The sequence below is a fragment of the Aotus nancymaae genome, unplaced genomic scaffold, assembly GCF_030222135.1.
Source record: "Aotus nancymaae isolate 86718 unplaced genomic scaffold, 86718_ANA_hifiasm-v0.15.2.pri h1tg000003l, whole genome shotgun sequence".
Classification (NCBI taxonomy): domain Eukaryota; kingdom Metazoa; phylum Chordata; class Mammalia; order Primates; family Aotidae; genus Aotus; species Aotus nancymaae.
The window spans coordinates 26189027-26205676 of record NW_026988414.1 but is presented as its reverse complement, the minus strand read 5'-3'; the positions used below and the strand labels follow the sequence as shown (position 1 = coordinate 26205676).

At 35.2% G+C, this 16650-nt stretch overlaps 1 protein-coding gene across 14 annotated transcripts in view; it reads left to right on the top strand.

Annotated features, from left to right (window-relative positions):
* FKTN (fukutin) overlaps positions 1-16650 on the top strand; it is a 204427-nt gene that overhangs the window by 44435 nt on the left and 143342 nt on the right. For all 14 annotated transcript variants that reach the window (XM_012439089.2, XM_012439090.2, XM_012439088.2 and 11 more), the window contains one exon: positions 779-906. In XM_012439089.2, the coding sequence (XP_012294512.2) occupies positions 779-906 (128 nt within the window). The remainder of the gene's footprint in view (positions 1-778; positions 907-16650) is intronic.

Genomic DNA, 16650 nt, shown 5'->3' with positions numbered 1-16650 from the left:
ATAAAATATTTTACTGAGGTCAAAGTCAAGTAATAGAGCTCTAGTTATTTAGCAAACATTCATTATAAGTCTGTCACTGTCTTTTCCACCTGTGGTACAAAGATGAATAAATGATAGTTCTTACCCTTGAGAAGCTCACTGTCTAATTGGGAGGGGGAAAGACTGCATAAATAATTATTCTGTGATTAGTGCTGTGGCAGACAGATGTACCAAGTCCAAAAGGAATGTAATTATTTGTATGATAAGTTTTCTTTAGGGAAATGTTCTCAGAATTCTTAATTTTTTTTACCTTAACTTTTATTTTTTCTTTTTTCCATGTGTGTAATATAATGATCTAAACTATTTATGTGGCTATGAGGAATACCTCTTTACTTAAGTACTTATTTATTGATTGTTATGAGAGACTTGTTTCCTGATAGTTTTATTTGGTTATTAAAGGAAATAATATTTCTTTGGTTCTTTTCCTTGTTTAGTCGGAAAGTTGCTCTGGAATAGGATGTTTCTTTTTTTTTCTGCAGTGATAATTACCATAAGTCATTTACTCTGAGTTATCATCAATTGTAAGAAACAACATTATTTTAGATGCAGTTAAGAAATTAAATGATATGTTACTGATGCATCCCAATTTCAGAGGTGCTTTAACTTGAAAAAAAGTACATCTTAGAATGAATACTCTGTGTATGTAAAACATAAGAATCTGTTTCTTTATTTAAAAAAAATGTTTTTAAAAATGTATTTCCTTTGTTTCAGTGTGTGAAGGTTGTCATCTTTCCCATAGGTAGAAGACAGCTTGGAACTATCCTTCCAGGGAAAGGATGATGTAAAACTTGACATTTTTTTCTTCTATGAAGAAGCTGACCACATGTGGAATGGAGGCACTCAGGCCAAAACAGGAAAAAAATTCAAGTATGAATCAAATAAGTACTTATAAAGGCACTGCAGAAATAATTTCAGGAGGTAGAAATAAAGAAGTAACTGAAAATGAAAAGAAAACCAAAGGCCGCTTTCAAGACTCCATTATTAGCTAACACTTTCTTAGCTTATCCATAGAGTCTGTTTATGCCTGTGAAGTGAGAATATCTATAAGGACAGTTTGTGAGGAGGAATTGTCTCTGGGTTTGTCAGTTCAAGCTGATGATGCAGCTGGTCTATTCTCAGTTCTGAGAGAGAGAATGGGAACCTCAAGAGCTTGGGTTTTGAGTCAGGCTGACCTGGGAAACCTTAGCTCCATCCTAATTTGTGGCCTTCAGCCTTTTTGAACAGTAATCACTTTATCTATTACATTGAGTAATACTACTGTGTGTCATTTTACATATTCTGAACATTTTACATATATTAACCCATCTAATCCTCACAACAACCTTCAGAGGTAGATATTCTGAAGCCAGTGTGCTTGCTGTTGAATACCAGCTCTTTATTTTACCAGCTGTGTTACCTTGAGCAAGTTATTTAACCTCTCTGCTTAAGTTTACTCAGCTGTAAAATGGCAGTTATACTAAAAATTGCCACATAGAATGGTTTTAAGGATTAAAAATTAATACACAAAAAGAGCTTTGAGTAGTGTCAGGATGTCCTGGGTGCTAAGTAATTATTAGCTGCTATTACTACTACTACTGTAATAGTACTAGTAGTAGTAGTAGTAAAGAAAACTATTTCTCTTCTTAGTCTCATGAGAAATTTATAGATTAGAGACCTGTATAGTTATCTCAGTATTAAACTGTTGCATCTATTCTTAGAGAACTTCTATGAAAGTGTTACCTTTTTTCTAAGAAAGATAATTTTTAGAGCCAAGTATTAGAATCCTGTTATTCTTAAATTTCTTTCTAAGGCTTGAATTTTTTCTCTCACTGACATGATCCGAAACCTGCAAATCTCAAAAGAACTGTTCATTTCCAGCTACTACATATCTGGATAGAAAAAGCTTCTTTCATTCTGCCTTAACAGCTCTTTATAGTAGCAGTGTTTGGGAAGTGTGAAGTATTCTGATTATTTAACAAGAGAAATGAGCAGTGATAGAACTGTCTGGACAGATGGTGTGAGTCCCAGATTTTCTATCATGTTACTGTGACCTTAAAAGGCAGAGAAAAGAACAGGAGATGGCTGAGTAGAGTAGTTTCTTTGGAAGATTCCCCCAGCCATATGCCATTTTTATTCTTTGCAGCACTATTTACTTAAGAAAATGTAGTATTTTTAATGTTACTATTCCTTGTGGATGAAGAAAAACAAAATGTTTAAGCTAGCTGAAGGGTCTTTTTAATGGATTTTTAATTTTTGAATAGATTATATATTACATAGTTAAACAATTCAAAGAATATAAAGGACATGTGTGAAAAAACCTTTCTCCATCCTCTGCCCCTTGTTTTCCTGTTTCTAGGTGTCCTTTCCAGAAACAACCATGATTACTCATTTCTTATGTATCCTTTCAGAGACAGACGTATGCTTGTATACATATAGTATTTACATTCATCTCTCCCCCTTTACACAAATAGTATAATAGTATATTACACACTGTATGTTCTTTTCCTCACATATCTACATATCTTGGAAAATGTTCCAAATGAGTATATATAGAAATAGCCGCACTTTGTTTCATTGTATGGCAATACCATAATTTATTCAACCAATTCCCCATTGATGAATATTTAAGCTGTTTCCAGTAGTTTACTGTGACCCTCAGTTCTGCAATGACTATATCTCTGGCCACATGTCTTTATGCACATGTGTGAAAAACTCTAGGATAAAGTATTAGACTCAAATTTTGGGGTTAAAGGGAATATAAGCATATTTCAGTTTTGATAGATATCGCCAAATTGCCCTCCAAAGAGATTTCCCCAATTTATATTCTCAACAACATGGTTTGATAATATGGGTTTATTTTTTAAATGTGCACTCTCTATAAAGAGAGGTAAACCTGCTTAATGTTTGCCACTAATCAGTAACTAATCAGTTAGTTGTAATCAGTAACTAAATCTACCAGACACCAAATATAGTTGGGAGCACGTTAGGATTACTATTGAAACTAGTCAGTGTAATGTATCATCTCCCCTTCCCTAAAGGTCTTTTTATCTTTCTAATAATCTATTTCTTATTTTATATAGAGTTCGTTCTGAGAAAAGCTTAACAGTACAGCATGCTTACGATTTTTAAAAAGATAAGGAACTCAACAAGGAAGAAAAAAGATTTTCTTTATAAACTACTCTGCAGGCCTACCGAATGATCTCTTTGGTCCTAAGATTTAATAACATATTAACAGTAATAATAAAGATATAACCACCAGGATATCTGCTAGCTATTAGCCACTATGAGAGGTAGTTCATATATATAATCTGGTTAATCTTCATACTATCCCTGTGGGTTTGGTATTCTCACCTCCAGTTAGACATTAGGAAATGAAAGCTCAGTGTGAAGTAACTTACTTTACTCAAGGCTTTTGGTTGATGGCAAGACCAAGATTTAATGCTAGACCTGTTTGACCCTCAAGTTAAGTGAATTAGTACGTATAATGCATTTGGAACAGTACCTGGCACATTATAAGTATTGTGTAAGTAGTAGCTACTGGCAGTACTGTATTATTATAACTTAACTGTTATTATTATTACCATGCTGCATTGGCATAAGGTATGGTACCTTCAGCACAGTGGTAAATTGGATTAGTAATTTTCTAGGCAGGCATTTTCTTCCCCCGTCTCATGCTATATCATTCCATCTTTATTTCTCAGTCTTTCGCTTCTTTCTAGGATACCCTTCTTTTACCTGAATTCCAAATTCCATTTAAAAATGTTGACTGGATTCTTTATTATGTTTTTCTCCAGCATCCAAATCTGCCAGTAATAAAAGTGGCTAATATAACAACTCTGCCTATAGAATGTGAAGTTTTTATTCCTCAACTTCACACTTCCTAAAGATGCTGTCTAGATTTATTTGGTTTGTTTCTTTCCCTCCCATTTTGAATCACCTTGTAAGGGTAGAGGCCAGAAGCTTGAAAGGTAATAATAATAGTTAACTTTATTGAATACTTACTATAAGCCAGGCACCATCCCAAGCTTTTATATGTGTTATCTTATTTAATCCTCACAATAAGTTTATAAAAGAGATTTTATCACGATCACCTGTATTTTATGGACAAACAAATTAAGGCAAACCTGAGTCAGACCCAGGTCTATATCACTTCAGAGCCCATGTTCTTACCAGTATACTATGTTAGTGTCATCATGATCTCTACCATGTTGTTAATAACCCCTCCATGAAAACATTATCAGGGTAATACAGCTATTGCTGTATCCTCTAATAGGAAATCTACTCCTTGGGCTAGTAGTGGGTTCCCTGTACCTTCTGATAGTTACAGTTTCTGCTTATTGGATAGATCTTCAGAAAATTCGGATTCATCCTCTGTGGACTACAATCTTATCCAAGTGTGGATTTTATGTCATTTATCATTCATTTCTGTAAAATGTATTTACTAACTGCTGTGTGCTAAGGATACTGATGTGACTGTAACTTAGTTTCTGCTCTTAAGGATCTCATGATCTAGACCGTGAAACATGTTAAAGTACTCTGATAGCAGTACTGTAATCAAATATGTATAATCTGTAGTTAGGTACCAAATCAGCCATATCTAGAAACAATGGCAAAGAAGTGTGGCTTAAAAGTAATTTGTTAGGTAGACTTAGGAGAAATGTGGAAAAAGGCCTAAAAATAGGTTTATTTAACTATTTTTATAATTAGTTTATTTCTATTTTTTAATTTAAAAAATTCTGTGGGCATCTGTATTCCTAAAGTAAAAACTTTATTAGGGGTTGTTTTCTTTAATAGATACCCAAAGGTAGAATTAGTAAGTCAAACGGTATAAGCCTTTTAAAGAGTTTTGATACGTATTGCCAGATTGCATTCCTAAAAAGTTATACAAATTTGTATACAGTCACCAACATAAATGGGTGTGCTTAGTTTGCTAAATCATACTGAATTTTGCATTGTATTCAGTCATTCATGACTCCCCTGATAGTTTCTTTGATTAACATTTTTTTTCACTTTCTTTTCGTTATTCCAAGGTATCTTCTATCATAAAACCAGGCCAATCATTAATATCAAGTTACCATCAATTACTACCTTTCTGGCCAGGAGCAGTGGGTCATGCCTTTAATCCCAGCACTTTGGGAGGCCAAGGTGAGAGAACTGCTTGAACCCAGGAGTTCGAGACCAGCCTAGGCAAAAAATGAGATCCTGGCTTTATATAATTTTTTTTAGAAAATTACCCAGGCGTGGTGCACATGCCTGTGGTCCCAACTACATGGGAGGCTGAGATGGGAGGATCACCTGAGCCCAGGAGATCTCGGCTGCAGTGAGCCGCATTTGCACCACTGCACTCCAGCCTAGGTGACAGAGCAAAACCAAAAAAAAGAAGAAAAGAGAAAGAAAGTATTACTTTTCTGTTAACTATTCCAAACATCAACTGGCTTTTAATACACATCTAACCACCTCCCTGCCATCCCCAGTCTCCCTTTCAAAATCCAGCTTTAAAATATTACAGTGCATTTTGAATGTCTTGTTATAGGTGTTTGCTAGACACTTATTATGTAGAGACTTTTATATCGAAGCTTTATACACGTGTGATTTTAGGTGAGTAAGCCCAGGAATTAGAAGACTTGGATTCAAATCTGAGTTCTGTTTTTTTGTGTCATATAACCTACCGAGCTTCAGATTTCTCCTCTGTAAAATGGGAATAACACTGTGTACTTCACAGGATATAATGCTTCGATTAAATAATTTGTAGTTACCTGATTCAGTGCTTGGCACATAATAGATTCACAGCTGTTTGTTAATTCTTTTTTTTTACTTTTTATTTTTTTATTTTTTAATTTTACTTTAGGTACATATTATATCTGGCATTTCTCCCCATGTTATCCCTCCCCACCCCTCTGCTGTCTCTCCCCTACCCCCGCAACTGCCCCCAGTGTATGATGCTCCTCTCCCTGAGTCCATGTGTTCTCATTGTTCAACACCCACCTATGAGTGAAAACATGCAGTGTTTGGCTTTCTGTTCTTGTGCCAGTTTGCTTAGAATGATGGTTTCCAGATTCATCCAAGTCCCTACAAAGGACATTAACTCATTGTTTTTTATGGCTGTGTAGTATTCCATGGTGTATATGTGCCACATTTTCTTTGTCCAGTCTATCATTGATGGGCATTTGGGTTGGTTCCAGGTCTTTGCTATTGTACACAGGACTGCAACGAACATACATGTGCATGTGTCTTTATAGTAGAACGATTATAGTTCTTTGGGTATATACCCAGTAATGGGATTGCTGGGTCAAATGGAATTTCTATTTCTAGATCCTTGAGAAATCGCCACATTGTCTTCCACAATGGTTGAACTAATTTACACTCCCATCAACTGTGTAAAAGTGTTCCTATTTCTCCACATCCTCTCCAGCATCTGTTGTCTCCAGAGTTTTTAATGATCGCCATTCTAACTGGTGTGAGGTGGTATCTCAGTGTGGTTTTGATTTGCATTTCTCTAATGACCAGTCATGATGAGCATTTTTTCATATGTTTGTTGGCCTCATATATGTCTTCTTTTGTAGGTGTCTGTTCATATCCTTTGCCCACTTTTGAATGGGGTTATTTGTTTTTTTCTTGTATATCTGTTTTAGTACTTTGTAGATTCTGGATATTAGCCCTTTGTCAGATGGGTAGATTGCAAAAATTTTTTCCCATTCTATTGGTTGCTAGTTCGCTCTAATGGTTTCTTTTGCTGTACAGAAGCTCTGAATTTTAATTAGATCCCATTTGTCTATCTTGGCTTTTATTGCCATTGCTTTTGGTGTAGTCATGAAGTCCTTGCCTATGCCTATGTCCTGGATGGTTTTGCCTACATTTTCTTCTAGTGTTTTTATGGTGTTAGGTTTTATGTTTAAATCTTTAATCCATCTGGAGTTAATTTTATTGTAAGGTGACAGGTAGGGGTCCAGTTTCAACTGTTTGTTAATTCTAAATTAGGCAGGCAGAGCATAGAAATCTGATTAGGAAGATTCATTGCTAGGTAACAATTAGAAAAAAAATCACATAGTAATGGATTAAAGCCTACCAAATGTTACAAAGATGAATATAAACTTGTATTACATATAACTGCAGAGAGATACAGTTTATAGGAATAAAATGTGTAAAGAGTACTGATTCTACAGAAGTTTTCTCTGAAAGTGAGGGTTGAGCCAGCACAATTTGAATGACTGTTGTTGAAGGGGGAATTGCTATTAAATTAGATTTGGTTGCCTCTAGGAAAGGAGACTTATGGTCATGTAGAGATGATATTGGGTAATGTTGGTAAACTGGTTAATTGGCAGAAGGTCTTGTTTGGTGGGGTTTTTGATTGGATGTAATAAAGAATGTCTCTCATAAGGCTTTAGTAGAGAATGTAGTAAGACATGAGTCCTATTGAGGAATATTGTTCTTGCTAGTGTGTGTAGGCATGGAAAGCTGGTATAGTGAGCAAGACTCAGGTGGTTGAGGACCTATACTAAACAGGAGGTGACTCAAAGAAGTGTTAAAAGGACTTAGCACCATGCCTGGTTATGAACAAGGGGAGTCCAAGAAAACTAAGTGTCCAAAATAACATATAACTGTATAATCTTAAGAGCTAGAGAAAAATTAGGAAATAGTGGATTATTATGTTAAATTTTTAATTGAAGTGTATCATACATACAGAAAAGTACACAAAGCAAATGTATAACTCCAAGAATTATTGAATGAGCAAATAATGTAACCAACACCCCAGTTAAAAAAAAAATAGGTACTTGTCAGCACCCCAGAAACCCACATCATTTTCCCTCATGCTCACAGCTCCTGTTTCCCACAAGGTAACAGCTATGCTAACTTCTGATATTACAGTTTAGTTTTACCTGTTGTTTTTTTAATTTTATATAAACTGGATGATATATTGCTGGTTTCCTTTCATTCAACACTGTATTTGTGAGAACCATTTATATTTCTGCGTGTTGTAGCTATTCAGTCATTTTCTTTGCTGTGTAGTAGTTAATTGTATGAATATGTCACAAATATTTATTAAGTCCACTAACCCAAATATTAGTTGGAAATTTGGGTTGTTTTCAATTTGGGGCTATTATAGATGATGCTGTAGTGAACATTTCTGTGCATGTCTTTCAGTGCCCTGATACATGTTTATCTTAGTTTGCTCAGACTGCTATAACAAAATACCATAAGCTGGGTGCTCATAAACAACAGAAATTTATTTCTCAGGGTTCTGGATGATGGGAAGTCCAAGATAAAGGTACCAGCATGATCCGCTTCTGGTGAAGGCCCTCCTAGTGGTTGCAGACCGCTGACCTCTCCTCACATGGTGGAAGGAGCAGGCAAATTCCTTTGGGCCTCTTTTATAAAGATTCCATTCAAAAGCATTCCACCCTTATGACCTAATCACCTCCCAAAGGTCTTACCTCTTACACTGTCACCTTGGAGATTAGGATTTCAGCATGTGAATTTTGAGGAGATGTAAACATTCAAACCACAGCAATGTTCTTCTATTGGGTTTATACATAAAGTGTGAGATTGCTTGGTCATAGGGTATTCATATGTTCAATTTTGGTGTATTATTTACAAATAGTTTTCCAAAGTTTGTTATTCCAAGTTATGTTCCAATAAGTTATAGAACTTTCCGTTGCCCCACATTCTTATTAACACTTGGCATTGTCATACTTCTCAATTTTTAACCATTTTGGTAGGTGCGTAGTGTTACCAAATTGTAGTTTAGATTTCCATTTCCTTGACTCAATGAAAGCAAGTTCATGTTTGTTGACAATTTGGATATCCTCTTTTGTGAGTTATCTGCTGAGTGTCTTGTCAGTTTTGTTTTTAATTTGAGTTGTCTGTCTTTTTCTTACTTGAAAATATCATCTCCCAATCTGTGCCTTTCTTCTTTACTCTTTTTGTTTGTTTGTTTTGGAGTGCAGTGGTACGATCTCGGCTCACTGCAACCTCCACCTCCCAAGTTCAAGCAGTTCTCATGCCTCAGTCTCCTGCAGGCACACTCCATTACACCCAGCTATTTTTGTATTTTTAGTAGAGAAGGGGTTTCACCATTTTGCCCAGGCTGGTCTTGAACTCCTGACCTCAAGTGATCTGCCTGCCTCAGCCTCCTGAAGTGCTTGGATTACAGGGATGAGCCACCCTGCCCAGTCCTTCTTTACTCTCTTAATAGTGATTTTTGGTCAATAAAAAGTTATTAATTTTAATGTAGTTCAGTTTATTTCTTTCCCTATCTCAGGGTAATGAAGCTACTCCTCCTATACTACCTTCTAAAAACTTTATTGTTCTGTATGTAATATGAAGTAAAGATCAAGTTTAGGCTCTATACTTTATTTGGATTCACTAGTTTTCTACTAAAGTACTTTTTCTGTTCTGAGATCTAATCTAGGTTACCACATTGCGTTTAGACACACTACCTTTTGAAATTTGATTTTAGTCCAAGATTTTAAGCTTGTCACTGGTAATGCTGGATTATCGTACATCATCGCATGTCCCAGTTCTGCTCATTCAAGGGCCTTGAGTTCCTGTCTCTTTGTACTAGCTTCTTGGTACCTCTATCTGGAAATAATCTTCTCTTCCTCTGCATTACTACAGATTTTCTTTTTCTTTACCTCTCTCCTACTTTTTTGGAGTACTTTTGCTGATTTGTCTGTCCTTTCTACGTGATAGGCAAAATCAGGCCTGGTACGTGTTATGTGTTTGGCCTGAGACTAAGTGAGACCTGAGTCCTATATGAAACTAAGTCAGATCCTCTTAAGTGTAGTCTACACTGTTTTGTTAAGATGATAGGGTGACACTAGGTTGATGCCTTTATCCAACCTAATGCCTTTGAAGAATTAAAGCTATAATTAAGTTAGCCTAGTAGTTTTCAATCATTCTGCTTCACAAGAAGTTAAAAGATTAAAGGTAATTGTTGAATCCTTACTGATCATCTCTCTCGGCTTCACAGATTGATAGTGTGCTCGTATAGTTATAACTGCAAGAAATGCATTTGTCTTTTTAGTACTTACAGCTGTGAAGCTAAAGGCAAATTTGAATAATTTTTTTAAATGAGTGTATTTAAAACGTTGACTTTTCTAAAAATGATCTCATATTTTCTGCTCCGTTTATGCCTTTATATTTTACAACATAAAGATTATATCTTAGGTCTCCTTAATTATACCGCCAAACCTCTAGTAAGTAGCAGGTGCAAAATTGAGAAATTGAGAGAAGAACTTTGAAAGAACTACTTTTGGAAGTTTTGCAGTTATGCATGTTATATGGTAATTGTATACTTATACAATATGTAGACATGGCAGTTATTTATATAGCAAGCTTTGTTTATTTCTTTAAGAGAAGATTACCTCCAGGTGAATAAACAGCAAATATTTCATTTATGTGAAGTAAATTATTTTTTTTTAAGACTGCCACCTCACGCCAGTTATAATGGCGATCATTAAAAAATCTGGAGACAACAGATGCTGGAGAGGATGTGGAGAAATAGGAACGCTTTTACACTGTTGGAGGGAGTATAAAGTAGATCAACCATTGTGGAAGACAGTGTGGCACTTCCTTAAGGACCTAGAAATAGAAATTCCATTCGACCCAGCAATCCCATTACCAGGTATATACCCAAAGGATTATAAATCATTCTCTTATAAAGACACATGCACACATATGTTCATAGTGGCACTGTTTACAATAGCAAAGACCTGGAACCAACCCAAATGCCCATCGACGATAGACTAGTCAAGGAAAATGTGGCATATATACACAATGGAATACTATGCAGCCATAAAAAATGATGAGTTCATGTCCTTTGTAGGGACATGGATGAATCTGGAAACCATCATTCTCAGCAAACTAACACAAGAACAGAAAATCAAACACCGCATGTTCTCACTCATAGGCAGGTGTTCAACAGTGAGAACACATGGACACAGGGAGGGGAGCATCACACACAGGGGTCTGTTGGGGGGAGCCAAGGGAGGGACAGCAGGGGTGGGTGGGGATGTTGGGGAGGGATAACATGGGGAGAAATGCCAGATGTAGGTGACAGGGGGATGGAAGCAGCAAACCACACTGCCATGTGTGTACCTATGCAACAATCCTGCATGATCTGCACATGTACACTAGAACCTAAAGTACAATAAAAAACAAAAAACACCTGCCGTATATTTTGTTGTTTGAACATAATTCTATAAGATGGTATTCTAAGATAAATAAAAACATATTTTCAGTAAAGACTTGTACACAAATGTTTATAGTAGTCTTACTCATACCAGCAAGAAATGGAAGCAACCCAAATGCCCATCTTCTGGTGACTAGTTATATAGTTATGATAAATTCAAACAATGGACTACTACTGAGCAATGAATAACAATGAACTACTGATAAATGCAATAACGTGGATGAATTTCTAAAACATTATGCTAAGTGAAAGAAGTCAGATAGGATGAGTATATACTATGTATTTGCTTTTATTTGAAATTGCACAGGAAAAACCATTCAATAGTGTAATAAGATTAGTGGTTTCCTAGGGCCAGGGTGGGTTGATTGCTTGAATGCCAAGGAGCACAGGGAACTTCAGACAGGGGTTGGTAGAAATGTTCTATATCTTGATTATTGTGGTGGTTACACAGGTATATACATTTGTCAGAACTCATCCCTTAAAATGGATGCATTTAAGTTATACCTCAAAAGAAGTTACCTTAAAAGGTTAAGACCTGACACATATGATTAAGCAAATTGAGTAATCTGATGATAGTTTAAAAGCCTTTTGTATTGAGTATGAAAATTAAAATTATAATTTTAATTCTTTTAAAAATTATCTATTATATGCAAGGAGAAATCCTGTAAAAACTGTCTGAAGGAATGCAAGCACATCTGGAATCTAACTGGTTGTTGAAGAGCTGTAGATCTAGTTTTTGGAAGTTATGCAGTTATCTAGAGCTATAGAGTTTTTGGAAGTTATGTAGTTATGTCCCACGGCTTTGTCCTCTGGCATTGAGGAAAACTTTTGTACTTGTTTTAAATTGATAGTTCTTAATGTAGTCATTATGTATATGCATTCAGGTATTAAATTATATTGGTCCTTACAGGGTTTAATTTGTCTACTCCTTATCCTTGATAGAATAAATTTTTTCTCGTTTTTCCTATGGTACAGGTATGTACTAGTTTTGTCACTGGGGCAGTGGTCTTATGGGGATTGCATAGTAAAGTTAATAGTAGGATAAATGGAATCACTCATGTACTGTTGAAGTCAGTAGGAACATGAAGTGTAAGAGGTAGAATTTTACTTTATAAAACATATATATTCCTCACCCCCCATATATAATATGTTAAAAGTTTAGGATGGGGGTGGAGAATCAGATTAATAAAGATCTCAGAGAGACTGTAACCCAGTGTAGGCTCTGAAAAGTATGTTAGCAATTCCTCTCTCACTCCTTTTGCTTCTATCATCTATGGTGGGATTGTGCAAGGTGTAGTAAAAGAGGTGGTTAAAGAAAATACTAGGCAGCACACTGTAACCTTGGTTTTCAAGAGTTAAGTCTAATTCTTAGATGACTATTTAAGGGCAATGTTGGTGATGATGACTTATAATTAATGTGACACAGTCGTTTTTCACTTTGCCACATTTCACTCCAAACACAAAACACTGATGAATGTATCTAAAAGATAGAGCTGAGCTAAAAGAAAATAGAGTAAATGATGAAAAGCAATATTTCAAGACAATTTACAAATTAAAGACAGACAAGCAAGATAAATAATAAATCTAAGATACTACTTAAGGAAACCAATATCAAAACCAAAAATGTTATAAGATACCAGAGAAAATGGGTTGCTCACAAAGGAGTAGCAAGTATACCTTAGCAACAATAGCAGTCAGAGATAATGTAGTAACATCTCGCAAAAGCTGAGGAGAAATATTTGTCACCTTAGAATGTTATGTACAGTTAAAACTAACATTCAAGAATGACATCAAAGTAAAACATTTACATATATAGAAAGACTAAAAGTTTAACTTAGAGACATGTGAAAGAACCCAGAAAGAAGACATGATATATATGAAATGATGGTGAACAGAAAAATGAATTAAAAGGTCAGTAAATTTGTTAACCATTGCTTATAAAAAAAAAAAAAGGCAACTAATGTATTAAAATGAGAAAGGAAGCCAGGCACAAAAAGACAAACATCACATATTCTCACTTATATGTGGGATCTAAAAGCAATTGAACTCAGGGATATAGAGAGTAGAAGGATGAGGCTGGGTGCAGTGGCCCATACCTGTAATCCCAGCACTTTGGAAGGCTGAGGTGGGCAGATCACTTGAGGCCAGGAATTGAAGACCAGCCTGGCCAACATTGTGAAACCCCGTTTCTACTAAAAGTACAAAAATTAGCCAGGCATGGTGGCACATGCCTGTAATCCCAGCTACTTGGGAGGCTGAGGCATGAGAATCACTTGAACCCAGGAGGCAGAGGTTGCAGTGAGCCAAGATCACACCACTGCATGCCAGCCTGAACAGCAGAGTGAGACTCTTAAAAAAAAAAAAAAAAGAGAGTAGAAGGATGGTTATCAGAGGCTGAGAAGGGGCATGGGGGAAAGGTTGGGATGGTTAATGCATGCAAAAAAAAATAGTTATAAAGAACAAATAAGGCTATTTGATAGCACACAAGGGTGACTATAGTTATAACTTAATTATACATTTTTACATAACTAAAAGAGTATAATTGATTGTAACACAAAGCATAAATGCTTGAGAGGATGGCTGCCCCATTCTCCATGATGTGATTATTATGTATTGCATGCCTGTATCAAAACATCTCATATATTCTGTAAATATATACACTTACTATGTACCTACAAAAATTAGAAATTAGAAAAAGAGAAAGGTCAAAAAACTCTAAGTTGAGGAAAAGGTGTTATATCAGTGTTCAAGGAGTAAAGTATACTAAGTTTCATGTTTAGAAAGAGGGCAAAGATTCTGCATAAATTTACTTTTTAATAGAGAATGTTATAGTGAAGTAATATGTTTTAAAATAAACAGTAACTAGGATGGCAATATTATCTAAAACTTCCAAACAGAATGAAGGGGAATATATAAACCTTTATCAATCCAAGTGAAAGTTTCAGATGTGGAGGAGAGGGTCAAAGAAAAAGAATGGTAAATCGAAAACTTGAAAATAATCGTACTATGTTGACAATAGTCAACACTGTTAATAGTACCTACTGTGTCTTAAACACTGTTCTGAGCACTTTACATTTATTTATTCATTCTGTACTAACGTCTCTCTGAGGTGTAGGTACTATTATGATCCTCATTTTATAAATGTTGAAATTAAGGCTCAAAAAAGATAGATGAGGTCATACAACTAATAATTGGTGAAGCCAGGACTTGAGCCCAGGCAGGCTGACTCTAGAGTTCAAAATAAGTTCAACATACAGTTTATCACAATAAATATAAAAAATACATAAATGAATTAAACTAACCTATAAAAAGACAAAGATTATCAAATGAGGAAGCAAAATTTAGGTGTATAATGCTTGCAAGAGGCATATCCCAAGCAAAATCACATAGAAATGTTGAAAATTATAGAGATGAAAAGCTGTACCCCAATATAAATTAACCAAAGAAAACTGGCATTATAGTATTAGTATCAGACAGAAGAGAATTTTAGAGGGGAAAAATTCAAGGATTAGAAGGCTCATTACAGAATCTCTCAAAGAAACAGTCTACCAAGAATAAATGATATTCATGAGCTTACATGACTAACAATGTGGTTAAAAATATAAATCAAAAACTGATGAAATTTTAATGAATATTTAACATGTCCACAATTGTGGTGGGAGATTCTTATATGCTTTTATTTTTTAATTGCTGAAAACCAGGCACAGTGGCTCATGCCTGTCATACTAGCACTTTGGGAAGCTGAGGCGGGAGGGTCACTTGAAGCCAGAAGTTTGAGACCAGCCTGGGCGACATAGTGAGACCTCATGTCTATAGAAAACATTTTTTAAAAATTAGCTGGACATTGTGGCATGTACCTGTAGTCCCAGCTACTCAGGATGCAGAAGTGGGAGGTTCACTTGAGCCTAGGAGCTGGAAGTTATAATGAACTGTGATTGGACACTGCACTTTAGCCTGGGCAACAGAGCAAACCCTATCTCAAAATAAAACTGCTTGTTTAAAAAAGAAGAAATTAGTAAAAATATTGAAGATTTGAACAAAATTAACAGGCTTGATCTATTTGACTTTATACATAGAAAGTCTTTACCCAATAAATGGTGAATATATTTTCTTATCAGCTATAAACAGAACATTTACAAAAGTTGATCATATACTATATAATGAAGGCAATTTTAAGAAGTTTCAAAGCCTTAATAAAAATTTTCTTGTGTGTGTATAATTCTCCATATTAATAGATTAAAGGAGAAAAAAACTACATGGTTATTTCAGTAGATAGCATTTATGACCACAATGGAATTAAATTAGAAATTGGCAATTAAGACATCTTTAAAATGAGTGAAAACTTAAAAATATCCTCCTTAATAACTCATGAATTAAAAAGGAAGTCATAATAGAAATTATAGCATATTTAAGACTTAAAGATGATGAATGTACTACATGTTAAAAATTATAGGCTGGAGCCGGGCACTGTGGCTCACACCCTGTACTCCCAGCACTTTGGGAGGCCGAGGTGGGCTAATCACAAGGCCAGGAGTTCGAGACCAGCCTAGCTAACATTGCAAAACCCTGTCTCTACTAAACATGCAAACATTAACTGGGCATGGTGGCACATGCTTATAATCCTAGCTACTTAGGAGGCTGAGGCATGAGAATTGCTTGAGCCCAGGAGGCAGTAGTTGCAGTGAGCTGAGATGGTACCATTGCACTCCAGCCTGGGCAACAGAGGGAAACGCTGTCTTAAATATAAAAAACAAAACATTATAGGCTGTAGTTTTGGGCTAGAAATAAGTATATAGCCTTAAAAACATTAAGTATGAAAAAGTAGATTTAAAAACAAGCATTCAGCTGAAATAAAAGAACAGAGTCAAGGAAGGTGAAGGAAGGAAGCCAAGAAAAGAAGTTAATGAAGTGGAAAATAAACATTATCAAAGACCAACAAATCCAAATTCTGGCTTTAAAAAAATTAATTTAAAGACTAGTAAAATAGCAAGACTGATTAAGAAAAAATAAAAATCTGGGATGGCTGGCTTTAGTTTATACTCAACTGTGTTACACTGACTCTTGAAAAAAATGTGGATAACTAGGTCAATAAATGTGATAATTAAAATGTGAAAATGATAATGTGAAAATGATTTTCTAGAAAAATCAACTCAAAAAGATCTAGATAACCTATATTCCTTCAAGAAATTAAATTAGTAATCAGAAATCCTCCTTTCTCTTTCTTTTCCCTACCAGAGAGTACTAAAACCTAGAAAGTTTACTGCAAAGTTTTATTGTGCCTTCACAGAACAGATTATCCTATATTGTACAACTTATTTCAGGCAATAGAAAAAGATAAAACTAAGTAACTATTTTATGAGAGTGATAGGAAAAGTGGACATGGACAATACCAAAAAAAAAACTGTAAGGGCAATTACTGTCTCAGTGAATACAGTGAAAAA